Source organism: Pseudopipra pipra, chromosome 5, assembly GCF_036250125.1.
Source record: "Pseudopipra pipra isolate bDixPip1 chromosome 5, bDixPip1.hap1, whole genome shotgun sequence".
In the NCBI taxonomy this organism is placed as follows: Eukaryota; Metazoa; Chordata; class Aves; order Passeriformes; family Pipridae; genus Pseudopipra; species Pseudopipra pipra.
The window spans coordinates 45,017,356-45,045,066 of NC_087553.1; the positions used below are offsets into that span (position 1 = coordinate 45,017,356).

At 39.8% G+C, this 27,711-nt stretch overlaps 1 protein-coding gene across 6 annotated transcripts in view; it reads right to left on the reverse strand.

The window, feature by feature from the left end:
• The window catches only part of ANO6 (anoctamin 6), a 108,014-nt gene that overhangs the window by 49,860 nt on the left and 30,443 nt on the right, over nt 1-27,711 (reverse strand). For all 6 annotated transcript variants that reach the window (XM_064655855.1, XM_064655854.1, XM_064655852.1 and 3 more), the window contains 11 exons: nt 22,159-22,287; nt 14,407-14,472; nt 12,495-12,773; nt 11,988-12,101; nt 10,056-10,171; nt 9,493-9,627; nt 8,090-8,195; nt 6,804-6,864; nt 3,328-3,473; nt 1,791-1,868; nt 105-330 (listed from right to left, as the gene is read on the reverse strand). In XM_064655855.1, the coding sequence (XP_064511925.1) occupies nt 105-330; nt 1,791-1,868; nt 3,328-3,473; nt 6,804-6,864; nt 8,090-8,195; nt 9,493-9,627; nt 10,056-10,171; nt 11,988-12,101; nt 12,495-12,773; nt 14,407-14,472; nt 22,159-22,287 (1,456 nt within the window). The remainder of the gene's footprint in view (nt 1-104; nt 331-1,790; nt 1,869-3,327; nt 3,474-6,803; nt 6,865-8,089; nt 8,196-9,492; nt 9,628-10,055; nt 10,172-11,987; nt 12,102-12,494; nt 12,774-14,406; nt 14,473-22,158; nt 22,288-27,711) is intronic.

Sequence of the window (27,711 nt, forward strand, 5' to 3'; positions counted from 1 at the left end):
TCCAGGTTTTCATTTATCAAAATACTTATTATATATATAAATATGCTAATTTTTTTCTAGCTATTTTACCCCAAGTTTCTATCTGAGGTACAGCAGCTGCATACCAAAGTCAGTAATCAGGATTGCCACTTTTTCATAGATGATGTTGAGAATCATAATGACTACAAAGCTGATGACAGAAGCGGTTACTGAAGTGGCTGTCTGTGGAGTCAGGTACTTGCGGATCGCCTCGGTTCCACTAAGGTGCTGTGACAATGTTGCAGAGAACACCAGGAAAACCGAGAGCCTGTAGACAATGATTCCAATAACCGAAGCAATAATCAAAAGGATCTGCCAAGGGAATGCAAGAAATATGTTAATGTTCAACCATTGGCTTTAGGAAAATGTGAGTTTGAAACACTTTTTACAATAGGCAAAAGGAAAGCAATTTTGTGCCTGTTGTTCCATTGCAAGAGGATGGTCAAATATGATAGAAGGCAATAAACAGAGAATCCATAAAAGAAGCCTTTTTTCACGCATCATAGTCAATCTGCAGGAAAGATGGTCTGTTTTATGGCTAATAACAAGGTTTGTACTGATGTGAGCATAATGATATCTGTAATCAAATCTTACACCTTAAGACGTGATGGGAGAAAACTCCCTCTTTTGACATTGAGCAATTGGCAGGACAGCAAAATGTACTAGCAAGTCTGCACTGATTATGGAGGGGGCTGCACATTCTCCTCCATGTGATACTATTACAGACTACAGACCTCTCAAAGGAATAGACAAATTTTAAGCCAAGTCATGTGGTCTGCAGGAGTTGTAATAATGATCCATGCACCCCATCTTGCTTGTCATCTCTTTCTGCTTCTCCTCCTGCTTTTATTTCTTCATAATTCTCTAGCTATTATTCAGTTTGAGGTCCACAGAGCTGTGTATCTTTTTTTCACTATCTCAGCAAACTATCATGAACTACCTCCCCTGACCCTGCACACACTAAGAGTGCAGTAACACAAATGATAAACACAGACCAAATATCCCCTCCAACCTGAAGTCTTGCCCATTTAAATCCAATTGCAAGTCAGTATTCCTTCTTTTGTGTTTCAACTGTGTCAACACTGAGGCTCTCCTGGGCTGCCAGACACCACTCTATCTCTTCTCACCTAGGATGAGGTCTTTTTCAGCTGCTGTTTGTGCTACAGAGGAGGAGGACATGCAGGATGCTAAAACACAGAGCTTTTCAAGGCGACCTCTCTGGGCCAGCTCACTGTGTTACGTGTTGTTTCATGGGTAACTGTACTGCTTTCAAGGTTTGGTTGTAAATAAAGCAGCATTTCTAGAAAATTAGAAAGCACGTAGCTCCGCTCGGTTAAGTGAAAAAAAACAAAACTGAAGGAGGCCATGGACTATGAAACACAATATGGAAGCACACAGATGCAACAAGAAGGATAGAAACGAGCAGGGAGGAGAGCATACAAACCAAAGCCTTTCCCTTACTCCCCTCCCCCCCCAAATGTAAAGCCATTTGCCTTAAAATAATGAGGGAAAAACCAATGGACCACATTGACAAGCATAACTCACAAGCTACAGCTGCAGGATATTTTGATACTGTATGGTAATGAGTATTGGGTGACTACAGCTACCTTCTCCTTGTGGGTCCATACCTTATGGGCTTGATTTATGCATCAGATGGAAATTCAACTGAGCCTGTTCCATTGTCATTTTTTGTTCAGTTCAGGAGGATCACTTTTTAGATACTTACTAGAAAAGTGAATTCATGAAGGGAAAGAGTAAGAGAAGAACTTTACCCAGAAGAAGATGGCACTTGTACAGAAAGTCATCCGTATGCACTTCCCACAGGCAGTGTATGGCACATGTTCTTCTTGCTATAAAAGAAAGAAACAGATGAAGCATGCACCCAGTCTTTCCTACCTATTTTTTTTCTATGCTCCAATTAAACTCTTTATGATATTGAGGACAGAAAAAAAAAAAGGAAAAAAGGATCTTGCTTTGTTTCTTTTTCTGCTCTGTTATCCTAGAAATTCAACATTTATTCATGATTTCAGAAGTCTTGCCTGATTACAAACGTCTTTTTCTTGGTACCCATTCTAAGATAAAAATTACTTCCATACAGGTCGAGTGTCCTCAGCTCTTACTGGCTTCAGCCATGACAGGATGCATAGTCCTTTTGAATGGATCCATCCTTCTTGGCTGATCATGGCATCCGAGCTCATTATCTTTCAAACTTCAATGACTAATTTAGCAGGTACTAAAATTTTGGTGCTTGATATCTGTATTTCTCAGTTTATTCCATAGGAACAATTGGATGGCTTCTCCAAGAAAAATGCCTACCTCAATGTGGTGCTGTGAAAATTCAGAATCTTTATAGTATCTCTGAGGATCAAAATAAAATACTTTAGCATATTCTTCACTCTTTGAACTCTCTGAAAGGAACTTTCTAGCTATGACTTCATACATTCAAGGTGGCATAGGTTTATAAGCTTTTATGAGTTTTTTGATAGTACAAGATATAAAAAGAACACCTATATAGGATAGTTTCAATTGAGGCAGTTAATTTTGAAACTTTTCAAGTGCCCTCTAATAAACACTAGTATAATGCAGATGGAATGTGAAAGCAATGCAAATGATCAGATAAACAACAGAGTAATATCTTGAAAGAGAACAGTAAAAAGTGAAGCTGAGCTTGAGTGAGCTGCTGAAGCTAAAGCTACTCAAAATGTATAGTAAATAGAGATCTAAACTAAGATCCTCATAAATACAAATCCTATTTCATTGAAATTAGAATTATCTTTGTCTCTGCGAGTTATTAATTGTAATTGCATCCACATGCAGTCAGCAACACCATTTATTTATACATGTTTCAAACAGAAACATCTCAGATTAAAAAAAGCCTTGACATGATATATAACAATGGAACATGTTTCCCTCTATTTCACCTTTTTTTCCTAATGCATTCATAGGCAAAGATAGCAAATGTTCTATGATCTTGGGCTCTGGCAGCAACACTGTATCATTTCTTGGGGTATTTAATAAAGTAGACTTAGTTTCTTAAGCTGGGGAAGATGCCTACTTCTGCTTATTTATAACAGGAACCTCAGCAGTGCAAGTTCCTCGAGCAGGCAACTACTTTAAGATGCTTACAATTCAGTACAAATTCCCTCCTCATGCATTTGTACTTTATAAGTTCACTATTTTCAGCCCAGTTTGTCAACTTGAAGCACTGCTGATTTACAGAGTTCTAGTCCAGATTCACCATTTTCATAGTGTTCGCTCACAAACATATCTATTGCAGTAACCATCACCAGTTATCAAAGTATTCCTTACCTGTGTGATTTCATTCATTACTACATGAGTGCACCGAGCTTCATATTCTGGGCGAATTTGTTCTTCTTGCTCCAAGTACTCAACTGTGTCCCACTCATACTCCAGTTCAGCCTGCCGTCGCTTCCAAAACTCCAAAAACAAAGTAACTGTCCAAAAGACAGACAAAATGAGCAACACCATGTGAGTATTGGACACTGCTTGACCCGCTGGGCTAAAACATGTGGCTCAGTTTTCCACACAGCCTTCCACAGACATGGAATAAAACCCTTATTGGCTAATGCAATGGTGAAAACAACTGGATCTACTCCTTTATGCAACTATCTATGGTTTTGGATATATGTGTACTTTAATAAGAGAAACCTGAGGTGTAATAACCACATGCTAAAGAATGTATACACTTTCTTAATATATTTGTTTTCTGCCTAAGGCTAGAATATGAACACTTGGGATTTCCTATTACAGATTGCTTTTAAAAAAGTTTATCATGGGATGCTTAAGAAAGCAGTTTGGTTGAGTAGGTGAAGACAAAATACTGGAGAGTACAGGCCTTCCAGAAGAATAAAACTTACTATGCCAAAAATTATTACAGGGAAGAGCTCATATTCATTCAAGCTGGAATTTTTGTGTGGACAAATTATCACTTCGCAGACTACAAGAACCAAGGATGGTTCAGGTAAAGCAGCTTAGACACAGCTGCCCTTCCTCCTCTGATAGCATGAATCTGAAGGGACTGCAGCTCTTTTGCATGGCATGATGCTTAGAAACTCTCTGGGCTGGACCAGCAGTTTCCTTGGACTGTGCTTCTTCAACCGGAAGCACTGAGGGACCAAGTACACAGATGCCTCAGTGGTACTGGCTAGACATGAATCCAGTCAAACTCATTACTTTGTCTCAAAACATTAGGCAGATCTGGCAGCAGAGGCAATAATAAACCCAGCTGGTAAGGCTGGGAGGAGCTCAGGATGATGGGTGTCAGTACCACGCTCCCCAGTACACCTGGATGCTTCATTACTGAAGACAGCTCATCCTCAGATTAAATGAGAGGTGTGGCTCTGAAGTATTGGTTCCAGGAGGAGTTAGTATACCAACACTGCACTCATTACTCTCATTGTCTGGGACTAATTAACCATAAAATAGTTTTTTTAAAATTAGGTTGGCCCCCTCATCCTGAATGATGAAACCTTAATGGCATGCAGTTACAAGTCCAAACATTAAAGGTTATGTCCAAAATCAGGTGTGGTTGATAATCCTCAAACTGAAATATTTAAAACCCAGGAAAATCTATGGGCTGGGCTGTGAGATGACCTTGGCATTGCACACTGGCAAAACCCCAGGAAACCCTGCTCCCCTGGCTATTTGGGGGCCTCTTTCATAAGGACTTTTCATCTACTTTATGATTAATAGAACCTGCAAGGACATTTCAAGCAGTGGACCAGAGGATCTCATCTGCTTTCTCCTGCGGAGCAAGGATATTAGTCTTTCATAAACCTCTAACTGCTGCCCAGCCCAAAGCACAGGAAACTACAGGCTAAAGTAATTTGCTCCAGCTGCAAATTCAGCTGCTACTGGAGAGCCCAGAAGTGCAGGGACTTCTTCTGTTATGATAGCCTCATGTGCTAACAGTGAAAGAAGGGCACATAACACAGGAACAGCTCTCCCAGCCCTGATACAAAGACAGTTTCTACTTGCCAAGTTGTGTCTTTCAGAGCAGGAAAGGAGCTGCTACTGAATTTGACGTTTTCCTTTTATTTTGAAGCAACATTGCTTTAACGGTGGAAACAAATGATGTTTCAGAATCAGATCAGACCATTAATTCCACCTCATGCTGGTAATTTGTAGTGCCCTCTTTTGTGTATCCCTCAACACTGCCACTCAGTATGGCCCAGGTATTCTGCCTCTGAAGCTGTGTCACCAAGGTCTGAAAAGAAATGCCTCCATCAGAGAATATTGGTTTAACTGATCTTGCTCAGGGATGGGATCCAAGGAGGGCAGCAAGTGAAGTGGAAGCTGCCTCTTTTTCATGACCTTTGCCAGTTGTACCATCACAGAAGAATTGGCAGCGCATTAATGTACAGAGGGCTAATTCCTCAGGCCAAATTCTCTGGTGTTTTATAGTGCTTTAAAATTTTTGAAGGGAATACACACACATACGCACACAAAACTGCAATTATTAGAAGGGTATTGATGATAATGATACAATAATATATCTAAAAGTCTAATATTATTTTAATTGTTTTGGACCAGAAGGTCTACAAAAGTATTAGAGCAAGACAAAAATTACAGCTGGAATTGCACCAGGACCATGGGTCATTTGGATCCAGTACAATTTTGGCTGAATTTCTGTGATATGATTCACCTCTTTATATAGTGGGCTTACAACAAGAATACTAATAGACCTTGCAGCCATCACTATAGTCATGAAGCTTAACTTTGTAATTATTGCTCTTGGAACCATTCTTCAAAATAGGCAACACAATTTTAATTAAAAAAAAATTGCAAATAAATTAACTATTGACATAACAGGGTAGATTAAATTCGTATCAAACTTCTAATAACTTTTTATTTAGTGAATTTCCTGCTGGTATTTTGATTTTAGCATATGTTTTGAAAGAAAAATTATCTTTGAAATGATACATTTCATCTTACATTTCTTTAAAGCAAGAGTTATTTTGAAGCGCTTTAGGTCATCCTAGGGAAATAAAAATACAGCGCGTTTTATAAAGAAAGCAAATTGTATATTCTTGTCAGCCTGTATATAACTTCAAAATATTACATGAGTTATTTTCTCTATACTACCCTGTATACAGTGCTAATGTTCAACTTAGTTTTGTAGTTACTGGATAAAACTGTGCAATAAAAGCTAGTTAACAAAGCTGCTATATGTTTCCAGGAAAATAAACCTTGTCTAATACCTTGAATACAGTACCAAATGGTTTCAGCTGTGGGATGCATCCTGGTTTCAGATATATTTTAGCTGCTAAAAGATAAGTGTAGTGCTTTTAACTACCACACTTTTTACAATCAGCTTCTTAAATAAAGATGGGAACAAAAAATTCCTGGGAAATACAATAAATTACTATTTTTCAATTGCCTTGTGTAGTCACACAGCTCTTAATAGCACAGGCAGCTCCAAAACTCTTTGGAAAAATACCCAGCTTCTCTCACAAATATACTTAAGCATGTGGCTGGCTCCTGCTGGATGAACATGAGGCAGAGGTAACCACTTCTCTCAGACTTTTCTCCAAGTGAAACAAAACCAAACAGATGCTGAAGACCAACTTTTAAGTCAACAATTTTTCTGTTTTCCTATGATGCTAAAAAACAGTTCCTGTGCATATTTTCTACGGAACTACTTACCAGTAAATTCCTAAGTGCTAGAAAATGAAGTCATTGCAAATTAATGCATGTTTTCTTGGCTGATGCTGGAGGCAGGGACAAAATTAGATAACAAACCACAGTTGTTGAAATTGACTTACCCCATATCCCCATAAATACTGCAAATACCAGTGTTCCAAAGCTATCAAATATACAGAGTTTCTGGAAAACATGGAAAAGGTGAAAAAAAAAGGCTTAAAATATAATTGACGATTTTTATTTTTCTACACTGACCTAGAAGAGAAGCTGCCAACTGAACATGTTGATTTTTAGCTTTTATGTAGTTTCATAAACAATCTGTATTGATAGTGTTTCCTCAATTTCTGTCCATCTACATCATCCTTCCATAAATTAAGGAAATTAAATGCAAAGCTTAGAATTTAAAATATAAGCCAAATATACAGTAAGAAGGATAGTAAAATGGTGTGCTATCAAACTCCTTCCATCTGTTGCATAGGAAGAGTAAAAACAGTGCTTCTGGTCTGGGAACTCAGTATAGAGTTATGTATTTTTAATACAGCCACAAAAAGGCAGTGCACACATCTGGTTCTCATAAGCAGGACAACAAATAAGTAAAAACACATTCTGATGAGATACCTCTTTAGTCACAATTTGCCTTTTTCATTTTTCCATCATAGCCTTTTCCCTGCATTCTTATTTCTTTTACCCTTTCGGTGTGCCCATTAAAGCTGGGCAAAATATTTTTGATGCATAGCTGAAAAATCACAGTTTTGGGGCTGAATCTATGGAGAGGAATGACAAAAGGCTAACATTAGTGAGACACGATAATGGAGAAAGAAAGTCAGGTTTCTCTAGGCAGGAACAAAGAGGAAGACTCTGGCTGTGTCACAGCCAACAGGACATGGCTGCGTCACAGCCTCTGTCATGGCCAACACCAGCCTCTCCTTGTACCCATCTCCTCCTTAGAACACAGATCACATTCAAGGCACAGATCCAGGTAACTTCTTTGTGGAGGGAGGGGGCAGAATTTAGAAATGCCAAAACAATTTTTAAACATTTCCTTAGCAAAATTGATTCAGAGCTACTGAATCATGGCTTTAGTAACTGAATCTTTCTCTCCCCCAAAAGGAAGAAGCACCTCCAAATGAAACCAATTTTCAATTAAAATAACACTTTAGTCCCATATCAAATAACCAGCACCTAGGTGACATTAAAAAAAATAAATTTCATTTTAGATCAAATTGGAGTAATTAATGTTGCTGGCTTTACTTTTCAAAGTAGTCACTGTATCAAAAGGAACAACTATTTGCAAATTTCTAGTGATTCTGTCAGACATTAGTGGAGGAACAACATTGTTTTATATGTAGTACTAGAGAAAGTGCAAGTAAAGTTCAATATCATGTCTATAAGCTATAAATGTAGTTACCTTGGATGATTCACAAGTGATGGTGAGGTTCCAGTAGGTACATACTTTATCACACTGAGGGCACATTATGATATTACCTCCTATGTTGGGATCACATACTTCTTGGCTAAAAACAAAACTAGTCAGTCACTCACCAACACTAAATTCTTTAGTCCTTTTTCTCACATGAGGTCAGTGCAATAATCTCAGGGAATTAAGAAGTAATTTACTAGTGATCTGCTCTCAAGAATTCCACCCCCACCCCTCACCCTGGCAACACATTTCCATTCTTAGTCCTCATCTCAAAAATGGATGACATAGGAGGAAAATAATTTCCACCCCTTGTACATGGTGGTAATTCTCAAAACTGCCCACATCAAAAATAAAACAGCTCTTCAAAGATCTCACACTCTTCACTAGGGAACCCACAGTTGCACGCTCAATCCTATTGTAGCAAATCTGAGGGGAGAAGGAAGAGGAACACTGCCTACCAGAACAAGGAATAGCTGCAGAGCCAAAGGGCTACCCTGTGGTCTTCAAAGAGGATCAGACTGGAAATTGTGCACAGGGGAGCTGCCAAGATGATTCAAGGAATGGCAGATCTGTCTCCTAAGAGATGGCAAAAGAGTTGCCATCTAACTAATACATACTACCCCAATATGGTGGTGGCTGAAAGGTAACATGAATGCTTTCTACACATACATTGGGAGGTAAACACCAGGGAGGAGAGACAAGCTGTTTAACTAAATTACAATAGTGGCTAAAGGCTGAACGTGTATAAATTTGCCACAGGAGTGGAGCTCTGGAACAGCCCTTTAGCATGGGTTATGAACATCCTCCCAGGAGGTGGTATACAGCATGATGGCCTATAGACCATTTGACACAATGATGCCTGTTCATTTTTTTTCCTGAGTCATTTTGCCATGGATTAATTATGGATTAATTTTGTTGTGTTCTGATGAGGGAATCTGTGTGCCTTGCCTCCCAATGTATCCTGGGCAGCTGAAGGCCCCTGTGCAGTTACTCTATTCTCCCAAAACAGAGGAAGGAAATAATCAAGATCTTTGGATATCTCCTTTAAGGATTACCACAGTGAAAATTATGTGTTATGGCAACTTGTATTGACTTCCGATTGCCACTCTTTTCTTCATGTTTCTACACTAGGTGTGGTGAACCTAGCAGAAAATATAAAAATTCATGAAATAACAAACTCCCAGATGTCTATCACTGTAATGGTCCCTTAACATCTGTTCCTCTTCTTATCTCATATTTTATACCTTTATCTTCAAATCCACAATGTTAGTTGATCTCAGGCCTTTTAATTTAGTCTCTTTTATTGTGCAGTGTCTTGCAAACCCTCTCTAGTCCTCCTCTGTACAGGACTGATCAAAATTGCATGTGATATTAAAACAGGCCTGATGTACCTCCATGTGCAGTTGTCCTTTGTCAGGCACCCATAAAGAAAACAGCCAACTCCTACAACCGCAGCCACAGTCAGCATATTGGTGTAAAAGCCCAGCCACGCAAAGTAGATGCCAATTTTCTCTCCATAGTATTTCCTGTGGAGGGGAAAGAGGTTTTTTTTTTTCTGAAATGCAAGTAAATTCACATTTCTGTTTCAAATGGCTCTTCATTTCATACATTTTGTGCCAACCCATATTGTCATATTCCTCTGGTTTGAACTTTGGGATTGCAGCCGTATTACTGCTGGGTATTTTTATCACCACTTTTATGCTTTTGTAAGAGGATAGAAATGACAAAAAAAAAGAAAAAAGAGAGAAAGATCATACCCCGCAAAGAAAAAATTTAAGTGGTTGACTTTTCATGAATTGTCTTATCATGAAAGCAAGCTCAAAGTATGCTCCTATGAATGAGCTGATCTGGGTGTATGTATCACCCCTCAAAACTGACCTATGTCTCTTTGACAGCCCCAAAACCAGACCCGTTATGTAAATTTCTGCATTAGTCCAGGCCCAGTCACACAAACCTGATGAAATCCAGGGGTTGCAGTTTGAAGATGTTTTTAGGATGAGCCCATTCTCTGTAAAGAAGGTATCGTTCATTTGGGCAGTTGGGATCGGTTGAGAGGTGCTTAAAATTAGACTGCAAAACAAAAAGAGCATGAGAAAAAGATAGCACTAATCCAACCAGCACAGCTCAGCTCTCGTCTCTGTGAGACAGACAATCCCTATGCCATGAAGCCAGAATAGCCTTTTAGACCAATCTCACTGCAAGGCAGGAAAAGGAACAGGAAGGCAGCTCTGAGAACGCACCAGGATTCAGGACAGAACATTGTCAGAAAGATATTGAATACTAAAACTAACATTGTACACGTGAGCTGTAAATAACAGAGAGTTGTCATGAACTTAAATCTAAGCACATGTCAGCATCTTGGCACTTAGGAATAGAAAACAAAAAAGGATCCAATCTAATTAGAGAACAGGGCTGAACTAAAATGTATTTTAACTAACTTTAACATGCTAGCTTGCTTTGCTTCAAAATAATACTGTACTAGAGTGCAGGCGGGAAAGTCCGTGGGACAAATCCAGGGTCTCTAGTCTCTGTTTTAAATTTAAAAAAGAGTTTACATGGAGATAATCCTTGTTGTTTTTACTAAGCTATTTAAAAAGCTATTTCAATAAAACCTACTTTATTTGAGAGAATTTTCCATTCTATCTCTGTGATGTAATGTTTGTAGAAATCTACAGGCTACTTTTGATTTTCAGTGCAGCTGAGATATATAATTTTAATTGTACAAAAAGAGAGTCATTAATTATTAGTCATATTGAGTCTGAATTCCCCATGCTATGAGAGGAATAGCCTGCAACAGGTTTTAAATCTTTAAAAAGAAACCTTAAAAATGGATAGTCACAGATTATATTAATTCTATCCCGTAAAGCTTTATTTACTTACAAGAAACATGATTTGTCTTGATTCTGCCTAAAGATTTCTTTGAAATCCTTGGAGGCCTCCTGAATATTTTAAGACAAGTCCAAGCAGCTGCAGGAGTTAATGATCTCTCATGTTCTCAATGTCTCCTCGACACAACACACCTTGGACCCAGAGTGGTGGCTCTGATGCAGAGGAGGTGTGGGGGTGTGGGTTTGTAATAGAATGCAGAATATCAGCTCGCAGTCTTTGCACACTGTGTTGCATTTACAGCTTCACATGGAGCTTTTCCTTAGTCAAACACTCTGAAATCTGATTTTTTTCTCCTTCTTCCTTTCTCCTATTGCTGTGCTATTGCTAGCCTTGGTATACAAAACAATTTTCAGTATAACTTTCTTCTTTAAATTATGTAACTTAAAAAGTTTCAGAAGTGTAGCTACAAAAGCTGGATTTGTTATTATTGCAAGGTGAAATTCAAACCAGTGAAGCTTCTCTCTGCAGGACTCTGACATCAGAGGCACTGGACTGGCTGGGCAGAGTTTTCCTGCAGAAACCCGAGTCTCCCTGCATTGTTTGGGAACTGTGGGAATGTTTCTCACTCTGCAAGACTTTCACACATTCTAAGATGAGATTTGTAGTCTACATCTTTATCAACAATGTTGACATTTGATTGTAATTTTAATACTGAAAAACTGGATATTAATGAAAGGGAAAGTGTTAAAATTGATTTAGTACTGATAGATACAGTGTGTCATGGGAACCATCACCCAGGTCAGGCACTTTACTGAACACCCCCCAGAGAATACAAATTTAACAACTCTCAAGTGAAATATATTTTTCAGTTATAGAACTACATTTTTAACTAACAGTGCCTTGGAAGAAAATCTCTTCAGTCAAACCATGTCTTATTCTTCTATGTGGATATAATAACCAGTCAAGGAATAAGACTTGTATCTTTTGATATAAACCCCTCAGATACAGTTCAGACCCCTGTTTCAAAGTGCATTTTAGTTAAAAACACTGGACTTACGTCATGAAGGGGAAATGCTGCTTTGTAGATTCCAGTGTCCAGTAATTTATTAATGCCAAACTTTTTCACATTATTTTTGGTTGCATATTCCACACGGGACAGGATAAAATGAACCTGAAATTTATAAAATATTTTTTGGAATCTGAAAGTAATCATACACAGCTATAACTGTCTCAACATACAGTCAAGTTAGCAAAGGGTAAGCAGTGCAGACAAAATTAATTGCATAGGTATACATATTATTCTAATCCCTCCTTTAAATTTAGGTGGAACAGAAAAGGAACAAATGTAAGGAACGTTTTCTTCTGGATTGTCCAGGCTATTTAATAATAACACGGGACTATTGCATCCCATCCCAAATCTTCGTTCGCGAAGCCTAGCCATGAATGATTGCATCCCAAACATTTTCAATTTTTCAGGATGTTTTAATGAAGGTAATTACATTGATTTGATTAAAGGAATAGTTTCTTTTTTAGACTAAATGCTAGAAATACTCCATGGACTTACAATTCGGCTTCTGGTTGCAGGATTGAAAAATGTGTCTTTGTCATGGATATAAAAGTTTGTCAAATGTTCCTTTTGAAAAGGGGCAGTGAAAAACTCTTGCTCAGGTTTGATGATATTTTCGTCCACTCTGAAGAATCTACTAAACCAGTTGAAAGCTGAGTCTCGGGTTTTCAGGTCATTGTGTTGCAGAGGCAATTTAATGTGCATAACCTCGGCATATGTGCACAGCACTTCCCAAGGTGCATGCACTTTCACAAAAATAAGTTTCTCATCCAAAACCTGAGATGAAAGAATATTGAAAATATGTGTGTAAGAAAATGAAAGCAAAGAAATTTACATAACAATTCTTGAACTACCTAGAATTTTCTTTCTGCAGCTCACCAATGACCTACTCAAAGTCGCATTCATTGTCCATCTTAGCAAATATATCATTAGGTTCTGTAAAAGCGCTGGCATGAGGTGGAAACACTCATGCATATAAAAGTATATCAAAAAACAGTGAAATGTCCCCTTATTGCTTACATCTCTGCAAAGTATTTTACAAAGCAATTAAAGTTTAACAACATTTCCCCCATACAGGGTCATTAGGAGTATTTGTACTTGTAGCTGGACAGGGCAGCTATGGCTCTGGAGCTGTCAGTGACTTCCCAGGAGCTCAAGTACAACCCTAGAGTGATGTGACTTGATGGGAGCAGGCTGGGCACCCATGGGATGCTCCTGGGCAACAAGAATTTCAAGCTTCATATGGAGAATGGAAAGGGAAATCAGATGAGTCTGCTGAAAAAGACAGCACAGGGCACATTTGCTCCCAGTGGCCTGCCCAAACCAGCACTAGTACACAATGGGAAACCTGACAGCCACTCCTGCCTCTTGTAGTCATGGCCTGTAGACTTTCTATTTCTGCCCTGCATTAGTAAGTCTCAGCCACTTGAAATTACATTATGTATCTCATTGGCTCGGGAACACTGGTCAGATACTCATCTAGACTGGGGAAACTTCCAGTTTCAAATGTTTTTTAGTCATGATCATGGCAGAACTATTGAAAACTGAAGTGTGTAAGTATAGCAGAAGGTCTGCAGCAGCCTTCCAGCAAGCATTTACTTTCCTATGAATGTGAAGACCCAGACTGCATTCTTGGCCATGCAGCAGGAGTCCCTACTACATAAATCAAATACTGTGATGCCATGGATTCTAATTTGGGAGGAAGGGGCAAATTGACCTTTTCTGGAGCTCACTGTAGAACTACCAAACAACAAATTTAAACAGAAAGTGATTGTCCTGGACAGGAAGACACAGATGGAATGCTGCAGCCCTTCAGGGTAGGAAGGAAGAGAAGGGACTTGGAGGGGCTCTAACTCTCCCTGCAAGAGACAGCAGCTCCAGCAGCTGGTGTGCTTTATCAAAGTGCTCTTGAACTGCCCGAAGGCAACATCACAGCCCAAAATATACAAAGCATGATAGCTAGAACCACTTGCACAGTGCCAGCCTCTGTGAGGAACAGTGTCACTTGCAGGAGCCCTGCACCGCTCTTTTGGCAGGGGCATTCTGCTCTGGACACACACTGCCTTCCCACATGTACTACACAGCCAGAGCAGGGGAAGAACAACTCTGCAGGGCACAGACAGTAATTTTTATCTTCCAGGCTCTGAGCAAACATGACCTGTGTAATCTCCCAGCTTCATGATGTAATCTCCCAGCTTCCCATCTTTTATTTTGCAGAGGAAGGCAGACACATAAAGTTTAAAAAGATTTGACATCCAATCACGAAGACATTACTAACAGAAAAAAGGTGGGCCTTTTTCTCCTGAGAGGAGAGACATGCCACATGTCAATTCATATATCCAGTTTCCTTATTCTCGTAGGGGCAGCTCTTCTCTCAGACACAGCCATTCACACAGGGAAGAGCACTCACCGACCTCGTTGCTTCTAGTTGCAAGCCGTTGTTTATCAGGTTTGATTCATATACTTGTCTCTTCCTCTGTTAAAAAGCATTGGACACTGTAAAACATCTGTTCCAAATTTTGCAAATATATATGCATAGAAGAATGGAATTGCCTCCCAAAACACAGAATCATTGGATTGTAAACTCCATAGCCCACTTGACAGCTACTGTGGTGATAGGTTCAATCCTACCTACTAATTAATCCTGATCAGTTTTTTGTCTGATATGCAATATTGCCCTCAAATGCAACTGTGGAGAATTCATCCTCTTAGTTTCTAGAGGTAAAAACATGCCCCAGATTTTGAAGAACTTGAAAATTTTGAAAGCTATCCCTGAAACTTGTGATCTCTTTCACCTTTAATCACTAACCAAACTACTGACAGCAGCCTCCCTCCCCCTATTAATCTGCCCTTTAGAAAGTCTTCTGTGAGCAGTTTGCTGGAAGGAGACAACTTCAATGCACTGTGGTCTGACAGTTTTATTGCTGTGCCAGGTTAGGCTAGGCATGCACAGAGGTTCTTGGAGTAACTTGGTGACACTACTTTCTTACTCCCAGATTGCTTTCATGCCACTGGCCAATTTCTTTGTTGTTTATATGTGCTTAAAGGATTCTTCATCTACCACCACAGGAACTTAAAAGAAGAATGGCCCAGTGTTTTTTGTCACGTGGTTCTCTATAGCCAGACTAACTGCTTAAAGATCTGTGCTTAAGATCCAGGCCTGTTGCTACTGTGAAGGACCAGAGTCAGCAAATAAGCCTGTAGATAAACTCTTAGGAACTTTGATAGGTACATGGAAACTGGTCTTCAGGACTAAACCCAAGGCCTGTCCACTCTAGGGGCAAAACCGAGATGCTTCAGCAAAAAGGGCAAAAATCTTCAGAAGTTTCCATAGGAACAGATCAGTTGTATATTCATGTAAGTTTCATCCAGTTCTTGAATATTTAAAGATGGTTTTAAGTCCCCAAGCAAGAAAAAGCTGTTTTTCCAAAACTCTAGCAAGTCAATTAATTAATAATTATAAAACTTAATAACAATATGAACAGTCTACCCCATTTATAGTTTGTTAGTTCTCAGCTGCAGCAGCTGCATGTGGCAATGGTTACGATGGTCTAATTTCATATTTTGTTTAAAGGTATTTTTCTTATCTCTTTTGGCTTTTCTGACTTTTTTTTCCAGTGAATATCACCTTCTACTCAAGTTAGGGACAAGAAGAGCCAAATACTTGAATCTGTTTTCTTCTCTCATCAATACTTATCACCTTTCTCCTTCCTTGTTTTTCTCAGGATAAAACTTGGGTAGCACTTTTCATGCAAGTATCTCTCCATGTCTTGTTAATTCACTTGATTATTGGTGACAATATAATGCTCTTTATATTTTTTCACTGTATATATAATATTGTATATACATATGTAATATATAAGTTTATAATTGTAGTGGATTTCTGTGGCTGGGTTTTGATGGTGGGGGAGGGCTACAGGGGTGGCTCCTGTTAGAAGCTGCTAGAAGCTTCCCCTGTCCTGTGGAGCCAATGCCAGCTGGCTCCAGCACAGACTTCCTGCCGCTGGCCAAGGCCAAGCCAATCAGGAGTCATAGTAACACCTCTGTGATAACATATATAAGAACAAAAGATTGTTGCACAGAAGAAATTGCAGCCGGGGAAGAGTGGAGTGAGAACATGGGAACAACAGCGTAGACACCAAGATCTGTGCAGAAGGAGGGGCAGGAGGTGCTCCAGGCACCGGAGCTGAGGTCCTGCAGTCCATGGTGCAGACCATGGTGGAGCAGCTGTGCCCCTGCAGCCCATGGGGGACCATCAGGTTGCAGAGACCCCCCTGCAGCCCATAGAGGAGCCCATGTTGGAGCAGGTGGATCCATGAAAGAAGCTGTGACCCTGTGAGAGGCCCAGGATGGAGTGGGGTCCTGCTGGAAACCTGCGGCCCGTGGAGAGGGAAGCCCATCCTGGAGCAGATTTTTCCCAGGTAGGACCTGTGGCCCCTGTGGGGGACCCACACCAGTACAGCTCATTCATGAAGGACTGCACCCCATGGAGGAGTGACCTACGGGACAGCACTTTGGGAGGAACTGCTGCCTGAGGGATGGACTCATATGCTGGAGAGGTCCATCAAGGACTGTCTCCTGTGGGAGGGACCCTACGGGAGCAGAGGAAGGACTCCTCTATCTGAGCAGCAGCAGAAACAACAACTGACTGTAACCCCCATTCCTCATCCCCCTGCACCGCTAGGGGGGAGGAGGGAGAACACGGAAGGAAGGAGGGGTGGGGGGAAGGTGTTTTTAAGACTTTTATTTCTCACTCTTTGGTTCTTATCCTGTTAGTAATAAATTTAAGTACTATCTGCACATTGAGTCTGTTTTGCCCGTGAAGGTAATCAGTAAGTGGCCTCTCCCAGTTCTTATCTCTACTCACGAATTCTTAGCTGGTTTTTTTCTCTCTCCTCCTGCCAGTTGCAGAGGGGAGAGTGAGAGAGCGGCTTTAGTGGGTACCTGTTATCTGGCCGGGGTCAACCCACTACAATAATGTATACATCCAATTATCTTCCTTGTACTAACAGCTCTAACTTAGAATCCCAAATGTGAATGAGTGTTTTCCTTGCAGTAACATATTTCCTTGCATTTTTCAATATTTCATAGGTAATGGTGTTCTCCAGTCTCCTTTAAAGGTAAAGGTTCAGTCTCAGCTTCTAAGTAAACTAATATATATAGTACACAACAAAGGATTTGTTTGTTACTCCAGTAGTAACTCCTCTGCCATTTTATCCCACTTCTTTGCTTCTTCCATATTCATGTGTTTCATTCTAAAGTGAATAATACTGAATCATGAAAACATTTCAACTTGCTTTCTGCTTTGTTTCAGCAAATAAAAAAAGGCGGGGGCTAAATACCTGTTTCATTTTCTTCCTAAATAGCAAAAAGATAGATTCAATTCTCATTTGTAGAAGTATAATACTATTTTTTTAAAGTCTTTTAATCAGATTCCTTTAATAATTTATTATGGCAAGGAGTTCCCAAAATTAATTTTGCCCTCAAAATCTTAGAGGAATGTTGACAATATTAAGGTTTCTAATAATGCATTAATGCAAGTAGTGAGAAACAAAGCCCCTGGGAGGCTTTGCTAATTAGGGGCTTTGCTATTTTATATAAATGATTGAATTATGCATACAATGATCTATGGAGGAGCTAGACTTTTACCCAGAGGAGTCTATAGTGGTTTTGCATTGACTAGGGAATACAGTGTATATGATGGCTTATTAGGCTGGAAGGTGGAGACCATCCGAAGTTTATTTTAGTATCCAGCATTTTGCTCAGCCACCTGCAAGGCTAAGTTACAATAATAAAGTAATCATGGTAATGCTGCTGATCTAAACTTGATACAGGTTTTGATGATTGAATAGTCATATATAGTCTCAAGAAAGGGAAAGCAGAGTGTAAGTAAATGACAAGTATTATAGGCACATAGAAGGGTCAGCTCTTGGGAGCTGCTTCTTTCACCATAGTGTTTTCAATGTCTGGTGATTGTCTTGCCAAGCTGAGAATATTGAAAAGATTGTGGGTCTGGAAACTGGTAGCAGACCAGTAGCAGTTTTCCCCCTGTGTTTTGTAAATGGTAGGGAGGTTTTGCTTTGATTACAATGACAGAAGAATGCCAACTCAAATCTTTGTTAAGTTCCTTTTGTGCAAAGAGAAAAGTTTCCTAGAACAATTTCCAAGTGGTTTCAGGGGAAAAATCTTAACAAGAAAAGAGTGCTTGAGTAGCCACCTCTGTCTTACCTGACAGGCAACAGATGAATCACAGCCACTAAGAGAAAGAGCATGGGGCTCAAAGCCTCCCCCATGGAAATCAGCTGAATGGAGTGGAGAGGATCACTGTATCAATGCTAGCTGCCAACCCTCACAGTTTCTTTGATGATATTTGGAACTTTCCTCAAAGTCTCAGTTGTCAGCACCAGAAAACTGATTGAGAAGCTCTGCTCTGTAAGCTTCTTTCCCTTATGCTTGAAGATAATCATAAAAATGTGAAGCAGAACATGCTATAAAAGATAATAAAAAAAAACCCCCAAACCCAAAGAACTCCAAATATATATTTTCTGAGATACTCTCTGATTTTAAGCCAGCCTCATGATTTTCTGAAACCTGATCCATGACCACACAGAACTGGCAACACTGCAATCGAGCCTCATCCTCAACAGTGGCTTCTAGTCACCTTGTTTGGAAAGACCCATTTCTGGTCCCATGAATGTATGCAGTAACTTCAGTATAATTCCCTCCTTCCACCTGTGTTTGTATCCTTCTGTCACCCTTCCTTCCATTAGGTAAAGAAGTAATATTTGGATTTTTGGTTACCTCAAATCACTACATAAAATTGCATTGAGGTACGCTTTTTTCTGTAAACAAAAGTATTGTTTTTTCACCACAGGTATGACACATGCTAAGCAGTGGGATAAGTACAACTTCTGCTTGAGAAGTTACTTAAGCATATTTTTGTTTTGTTTAGTCATTGGGTTTTTTGTGTGTGTTTTTTGTTTTTGTTTTGTTTGTTTGTTTTTTGTTTTATGTTTGTTATCTGAACTAAACAACTCTGGAGGCAGGAACTGTTCGTTTGTTTATGAAGACAAACTTCTGAAACCCTGCTGAAGTTCTCAGTATAACTATAGTTTAAAAAGCCCCCAACAAGATGTGTGTAATATTCTCCAAGAATTATAGTTTTCATTAAATTTGGAAAAAAAAAAAAGTCTATTTCTGTGAAGCACAAATTCCTTCATGGCTGGAAATGAAGATTTCGCCCACATTCCTACTTAAATGACTGACAGTCTTTCTGTATATTTCTGTTGGAGGGAAGTAGATGGATGAGAATGACACTCTGCATTGATTTATTTTGAATTTACCTTTCTGCCCCTGAACGTTTGACTTTCAACAATGAGGGGGTCCTTGAGGACCCCAAAAGATAGAAGTGGCATTTGGGAGCATTTTTGAAAAGACTGGTGATATTTAAATTCTAATCTGATGGTAACCTATCCTTACAAATAGGGAACATAAATTGTAGGTTTAAAAAACATGTTTTGGGCAGGAATTTCAATTGCTTGCAAGGTACAGTTTCTGGAATCTGCTCCTGGCAGTTTGATTTTTGCTAGTGCTTGCAAAATTAGTTGTATACCATCTTAAAAAGGTTTGGAGCTTGAATTGAACTGCATATATGAAACTTATCTGCTAACTTTTGGATCTATAAATTATGTTGGAAACTATCCATAAGGTTGCCATTTCATTAGTTTGACTTTGCCTCCAGATCTCAGAAGCAAATGGAAATGAGAGAAGCACAGTGCCACTGTGCATCTCTGAGAGCTTCAGAGTCCCATATATTTATTCCTACTATCCAAATCACACCCACGCTTTTAGTTATTTCCTTCTGTCCTCTGAGATGTTTTACCAAGAATAGTGCTAATGAATATAAACTAATGTTACACTCATGCAATTCTTTTGAAAAAGGACAGAAAGTCATTAAAATCCAAGATAATGATAATCCCAGGATCTGATTCTTCTCTTGCTGCAGAAGAACAGGTGGATCTGTGCCTTTTTTCTCTTAATTCAGTAAATTGGATATGTAGGTTGTGGTCTGATTTTCAAATCCTTCTGTCTAAATTCAGTAAGTGTTTGGGGACTCCTGTATGCTCAGTATCATACAAAACCACCTAGTGCAGCACCCAAACAATTTTACTTCAGAAATGTAGATCTGCAGATGTCCACTAATAATTTAAATTCTGAAATGACTTCCATGTCATGCGATCAGGTGGGGTGGTGCGTGCATCGGACAGAATTTGTCCCAGCGACTGCACTCCTGATCCCTAGACTTCACAGATTAGTAACGTTGCACATGGCCAGTGTAGACCTTGCTCCTGAGTTCAGTGATGTGAGGATGTCACCCTACGAGAACAGACTTCACTGGATTTCCTACTTTTTAGTAACCTGGAGTTTCCAAATTCTGTGCACAATAAAGCTCTGGCTCTGAAAACTGCTATCACTGCTGTTTTCAGCTTCCTTCTGAGACATCCACGTCACACCGGTTATGTGTCTCACTCTCCTGGCAGTACGTCTGCCCACATAGGCTTTGTTGGCCATTTTGCTGTCAGGCTGCACAGCTGGTTCCTGTTCAGCTTGCTCTCCACAATGACCATCAGGGCCTCTTCCACAGAACTGCTCTCCAGCCGCTCAGTCTTCGCCTTAGCATTCAGGTAATATGCTCTTGTTCTCGCATTCGTTTCATGTAGGTAGGCTGTTTTTTCTTCCTCAGCATGCCACAGGTTCAGTGTGGATCTTTGTGGGACTAAGACCTTCAAAAGTAAAGTTTTTCGCAAGCACCTAGCTCATTACCCACAATCTTCTGGTCTAATTATTCATAGTTTTGTTCTGGCTAATGTCTACCATTAAAGCTACACTAAAAATACTACTCCACTGCTCACATTTAATTTCCATCACTGTTTGGAAAAGATGCTCATTATATTTTTAAATACATTTGGGCAATGGCCAAATATTACAAACAGAAATGTAAAATGCTAATTGATAAAAACAATTCTTTCCAAAGGGGCAGCTTTTTGTTTCTAATTATCTCTTTCAATTAATTTTTATTGCTGATCCTGTGATCATGTGTAATGCAACATCCACCCACAGCAGGACTCCCTCAAACCCTGCTAACGACATTCCTTATGGCTGTCCCGTTAATGCCAACAACAACATTGCGTTACCAGTATCAACCAACTTAGCTACAGGCTTTTTTACTCCTACTCTTCTCTTTCCTAACTGCAAATCATTATTTGTATATGAGTTGCTTTCAGTGATATCTTTGTCCTGGCCTGTCTCTACCAGAGCCTGCTGCTGGAATGTGGACTGTTGCTGAATCAGAGAAGGATGTGGGTGGGTGAGCAGAGGTGCCAAGGGGCCTACAATCTCATGGATGTATATTTCTCTGACAGGTCATGATTAAAATAGCTTGGGTTTGTGACCCTGGGTGCCATAATGAATGTAGGCCACTGGTGGAACTGATGAAATTATTAAAAAATAGTAATTAAAAATAATCTATTATTGTGGTTCGTAGCTGCTAAGGAGCATCAAGAAGTCACTGGCTATAGTCAGAAATTTTTTGCAAGGTCCCTAGGGAGGGCCAAGCTGTTGAAGTGTCAAGGGAAGGAGTGGTATAGGGAGAAATTCTGGTGGCAACATAATGTACAATTATTTCCCATAAAGAACTTAGCTACTTTATTGGGCAGAATGTCATCAGCTGTGTTCATAACTGTGATCTGGAGCACCTGATCAGCTGCCTCCTTTGGGTTCTTCTGAATACTCTGATTTTAATACCAAAGCCCATTAGGGGTCTAACTGAATTACTGTAGGTACAGAAATTGCCCCAGTTTGAAGAACTTGGTGTCTAGTTCTAACCAGGAACCTGGTACCAGCATTTTTCTGCTCAAATCTCCTAAAGGGTTCCCTCCCAGGAAGATGCTCTGAGGTCACCAAGAACACACTGACAGAGATGATATGCAGAGCTCTGCCTATTTACGCAGCAATCTACTGGTTTGAGCCCTGTTCCCTGCTCAGTTTGATGGGCTTCGGTTTCCCAGCTCTGAAAAGTAGGGCAATGCAACTGCTGTTCTGGGTGAGGGCACTGTCCTTTCTGCCCACGGCTCTAACACCCAATATATGAAAAATAACTCACCTTATGGTTTTTACGATCACTCCTCTTATGAGTAATTTTTTTACTTTCATCTTCATATACCAAAACAAAGTCAATTCTTCGCTGCCCATCACTGAAGAATAAGGAGTCAGGCTTATCATCAAAATCCACCTGGAAGGCAGGTAGCATAGGTTAATATGAGGATCTTTACTTGCTAGTTTCTTACTTGCTTCCTGTTACACAGTATTTCAGTGAACATAGAAATTCAAGGTGTATCAGTCTTGTGTAACAAGAAGCCCAAAATGACAAAGTTGAAGGAAAAAAAATACCCAGAGGAATTTGTCAAGTCTCTACATGACAGCAACAGAACTTCGACCTGATTTTCTTCTTTAAAAATGGTACATTAGCTTTTCACATTGGCAGAAGCAGTGGGATGCAGCACCAGTACCACATAATGTGTATGTCCAGTAACTTGTATGCCATCATGGACACACTGTTAGATAGTTTGTCTGCAAAATATGTTGCTGCCTGATGGGAGTCTCAGAATTAGTGCATTCCCATCTGTCCCCTTACCTGCCTGAAGTTTAAGCATCTCTGCAATTCTTAGGGAAAAAAAAAAGCAGCAGTTTCACGCACACTTATACCTGAACCCACCACTGCCCAGAGAACAAAGAACATGGCCAGGCTGGAGATGAACTCTCAAAACAGACAGATACTATGTGGATTTATTTCTCATTTTATTCACAACACGCAAAAAACCATTGTTGTATGCCACTCATCCATCATGTTATAATAGATGCCAGAATCAGAAGTTTTAATAAATCCATAAGCCATTATCTAGTCCCCGGAGGAAAGTTGAATAGATTGTCATATCCACTAACAACATCTTAATGTGTTATTTCATGTGTGAAACAATACAGACACATTGATGACAGGCAAACCTGAATGCTTGAGTAATGATTTATAGTTTCTTACTGAGGACACTATCACACATTAACAACCCCCTCCTTTCAGGTAATATATAGCCATAACGTTATCAGAATCCCTCTATGTAATGAGCACCAACCTCTCAGGCACTTGGCCAAATCCACCCATGGTGTTAACGGGGGCAGTGCCACTGAAATTGATAGATATCAAAAGTCTGAAATGGGTCTTAGTATGGCATTAGAGAAGGTAAGATCTCCAAATCTGGCAAGAACTGCAGAGGAGCCTTGGCCTCCAGCTGACTGGGCATGCAGGGTAGCCCAAGGCAGAATCAGGTCAGGCAAAATGACACACAATAATCTTTTGTGTATGCTGTGGACATGGAAAGATCCCCAGATGTCCCATCCCTGGAATTTCCCTGTCAGTGCAGACCAAACTTCATGAGGCATGCTAGGTTAGGTTTTGAGAGCTCTGGGATGTCTGTTCCACACAAAGGCCATGGAAATGTGGTTATGGTGTCAGAATCCCCTGAAATGCAGCCTGAAATGATTGTTCTTCAACTGTGAAGAATTGAGAAAAATGTAGTCTTCAGTCAGGAGCACCTGAGTTCCAGGGAGCATACAGTGTTTTAGGAACCATGTGTCAGTGTTTCCAAAACAAAATTTCCCATGGTTTTTTTTCTAAATCTCTCCCTGTAGATTATTTTGTTACTATTTACTGGTTGAGCCAAAACAGTTGACCAAGATGTGTCTCCCCATAATTATGACAAAATTTCCGTATTTTAAATAAGCTCAGAGGAGTTTAAACTCACTATTTTTTACATCGTATGAGCAAAGGTTAGGACCTGCTGTAAAGAGGTCCTGTTAACTTAGTTGCTTCAAAAGTCTGAGCAGATTCTTGAATAGAACAGTTTTCTTTGAATCCCACCTGTGTGTCAGGATTTGTGACAAACCTGACAGCAAGCAGCTGCTGACATACATGCACACACACACACATATATATGTACATACACACACTGACATATGGCCAATAGAGACACATGCTGTACGTTAGTTTCACAGCCTGGGCTGGGATTCAGAGACTACCTGGGCAGTCACCAAATCAACATACAACTGCCTACTATGAACAAAGTTTTAGGGGAAAAAACTTTCAGACGGCATCACCAGATCACAATGACACTAAGTATCTCTATCACCTGAAGCAAGTCACAGGTGTGAATTTCTAAATTGTTGAGAGCTGAAGTTAGCACAGTCCCATCAAGAATCAGAACTGGCCCTGACAAGTTTTCCTTCTGCTGAGGACTAGTCATGGGTGTGAAATACAGCCCTTCTGCTACCATCTCCAGTCTCATTTAAAACATAACCATGATGATTTAACGTTGACTAGATTCCTATTGGAAGGAAAGCATTAACAACAGCCAACAGCTCCTGCTGGGAGACAGCCTGGGAGGTGCTGGAGTAGCGGCAGAAGGGGGGTGTGGAGAGTGGAGCCCAGCAGGCACAGAGTCCAGCCCAGGAGCTTCTGCTCTCCCCTGGAACCTCAACAGGCTCCAGCACAGGCTAAAATGGCTTCATGCTGCAATGCTGGAAACAGAGCCCAAATCTTGAGGTAATGAATAACAGGGGGAAGGGTTGCCACTGCATAAAGCTCAAGATTTTTTAATGGGATTTTTCCTCTTTGGAATCGTAGGAATATCATTATAATAACCTCTGTTTAAAGAGACAGAGTTTAGTTGTGAAATTCAAGCATTTGAAATCATAAAAGTAGCAATAGCTTTGAGGGATTTTTTGCTACACCTTTTAGCACTTCTTCCACAGAGTAGAGAAGAAAGAAATGGAAAACAGCAAACATAAAATCAAGTTCTGACACAACAATATATGATCATAATTTGTGTTGGCATAACTTCACTAAATAATTTTCCCTTAATTGTAGTCTTCTTTAAACTTATAAAAGCAGCAATAACTGGCTTAACTGGATTATCAATAATAATATAGCAAAAACTATATAAAATAGTTATAAAAAACTATATATAGAATAGATATAAAAGCTACCTGTTAATCAGTATTCTGACTCATGAAGTTACTCACATATGTGTTTTCATTCACATGTGTGTATAAATATTATCGATCATACACATACACCTTTATCTCTCTCTCTCTCTTTCTCAAACTATGCATATATAAATGGAATATAGAAATTCATACTTATGAAGCTAACATAATTATCAGGGGAAAGACAGGACTGGAAACCAAAAAGATGTGGTGTGTTTTAAAGTCAGTAATTCCTTTGAGACAATGTTTGGGTTCGTTGTTTGTTTGTTTTTAATATGTAATATTATTTGACAGTATTACAAACATTATCATCGTACAAATGCACACAAGCTTGCATGCACAGACATAGAAGTTAATGGTGCTGAAATTCCAATACGTAATTTTTCTTAAGTATCAGTAGCAAATTATAACCCAAAATAATGAACGGGCCCACTGACACCTCTTTATTTTGTAAGAAACAAACACGGGGTCCATTTACTGCACTATCTAATTTTCTTAGCCGCAGCATAATCACATTTTAAGTACTGATGGAGGGAATTGGTTGTGCACTCTACTGTTTTAATAATATCCTAGTGGACAGCAAGTTAATATTGATTAACATCATTAATAAATAAAAAAATGTAATATAAATAGTTGTGAAATGCTAATTATATTTAGCACACGGTCCACAATGCTTCGGAACTCTCCAAGTGCTGTAAAACCAACTGCTTGCCTACCAACAGGAGACAGGGAACCATTAGTTGCTTTATTAACAGATGAAATCTGCAGGAGAGGAGGACCTGACTGGGACTAAAGCTTTTTGGAACACTGAGGTTACACCTACATGGGTTAGCCCAGAAGCAGCCTGACCGCATCCACGTGGATGTATCTCTGCAATTGAATTTGGAACAGGTCAGATCAGGTGAGCATCAGAGGCTCTTCACTCCAAGGAATAAGACTGGAAGGAGCCTGCAGTAACAAAAAGCCCAGAAACATGTATAAATGCAGACACCACCTCCTCAGTGTCAAATGCTTGTTACACATCCCCACTGCTTGGGCCCTTCCCTTCCCTCTCTTCATCCTCCCTGATACCATCCCCCAGCAGCCACCTCAGCAGAGGAATAAGGAGCTTCCTGCACTCTTTGGTAACCCAGCACAAGCAGTCACCAGCCAACAGCATCTGCTCTCCCAGCCCTGGGACACAGCGGCACTCAGAGAAGGGGCAAGTGGGACATGAAGACAAGCTTGCCCCTCCACACAGGGCTGTGAAGGCCGAAGCATCTGGTTTGGCTTCAAATGCCCACATTATGGAACACCCAAACACCCTCTTGACTCAGAGCTCCTTAGGAGGGAGATTTCCGTGTGCCCCTCCTCAAGTATAACCAGGCTTGCTGGTATCTAAGGGGAGTTGCTGTGTCTCACTCTTGAGACTGCTCCTGTAGTCATGGCTACATGTGATGCCTGCAGTAGAAGATGAAAGGAGACCATGCAAGTGGAAAGCTCCTTTCAGAAACAGCAATGCTTCATGCCAGACGAGGAAAAACAGTTGCACTACTGAGAAACCTGATCACTTTTCCAGGGTTCTCTAGGCATTATATAGTTAAACATCCAGCGGGGATAATGGGAGGGAAGGGCAGCACCAAGACAAGCATGAAGAAAAATATGTGCACGGGAATTGCAGTTATTTATTGTTTACTACACCCTGAACAAGCACAGTATTGTAAGGTGATTTTTTTTAATAACAAGAGATTTTGCAGGAATGATTTATCTAACTGAAAGGATAAAAGAAGTGTTTTATTTTGCCTGCATGAATCTTTAGTGTGACTGTCAATAGCACCAAATGTAATCATTACCGGAGGGATACTTGTCTGCAACCTCATATAATTTTCAGATATGCTTCAGAACAGCTTCCTGTGGCATGGCAGGGAATAAATCAGTACTGGGAAAGAAGAGAGCAGAGCAAAGCCTGTGCAATATTGCCTCTGTTGACAAGGCACCTGCAAAAAATCCTTCTGCAGGGGCACAGTGACAGTCCCACAGGGACAGCAGGTTGCACTTCAGTTGTGGGTTTTACAAAGGTGAAAAATTCAGTGAGTTGGTTCAGGAGCACAGTTATTTCTCTCTACCCACCTCAGGAAACTTCAAATCAAGTAAATGAAAAGAAAAACATTATATTACCAGGATATCATGAAACATCATTATTTGTAAAGGATTTTGAGATCATTTGAAGAAAATGTTACAGAAATAGGAAGTTCTTCTTACTATCACAGACATATAAAAAGATTTTTTATTACTTTATCTTCTGAGCAACCAATAGACACAACTTTCTGACATTAGGACCAACACAAGCATTTATTTCTGGATGCCACTGATATACATAATATATAAGATCATACTGGAAGAGGTATGTTATTTGCATATTGCATAATAATGCTAGTCTGTGTCTGTAGGGCCATAAAACTGTTGTGCTTTTAATATTTTCCCTTGTTACTCATATTTGTTAATAACAACAGAGGACTGTTTTAGTTCTCTTTTTAGCAACACTGAGAATATTAGCAAGCACTTAATCAGAAGAAGGTTTTTCTTTCACTTCCTCAACATGCAAAGGAATTTTTGCTATGTAAAAAATTGAAATAGACTA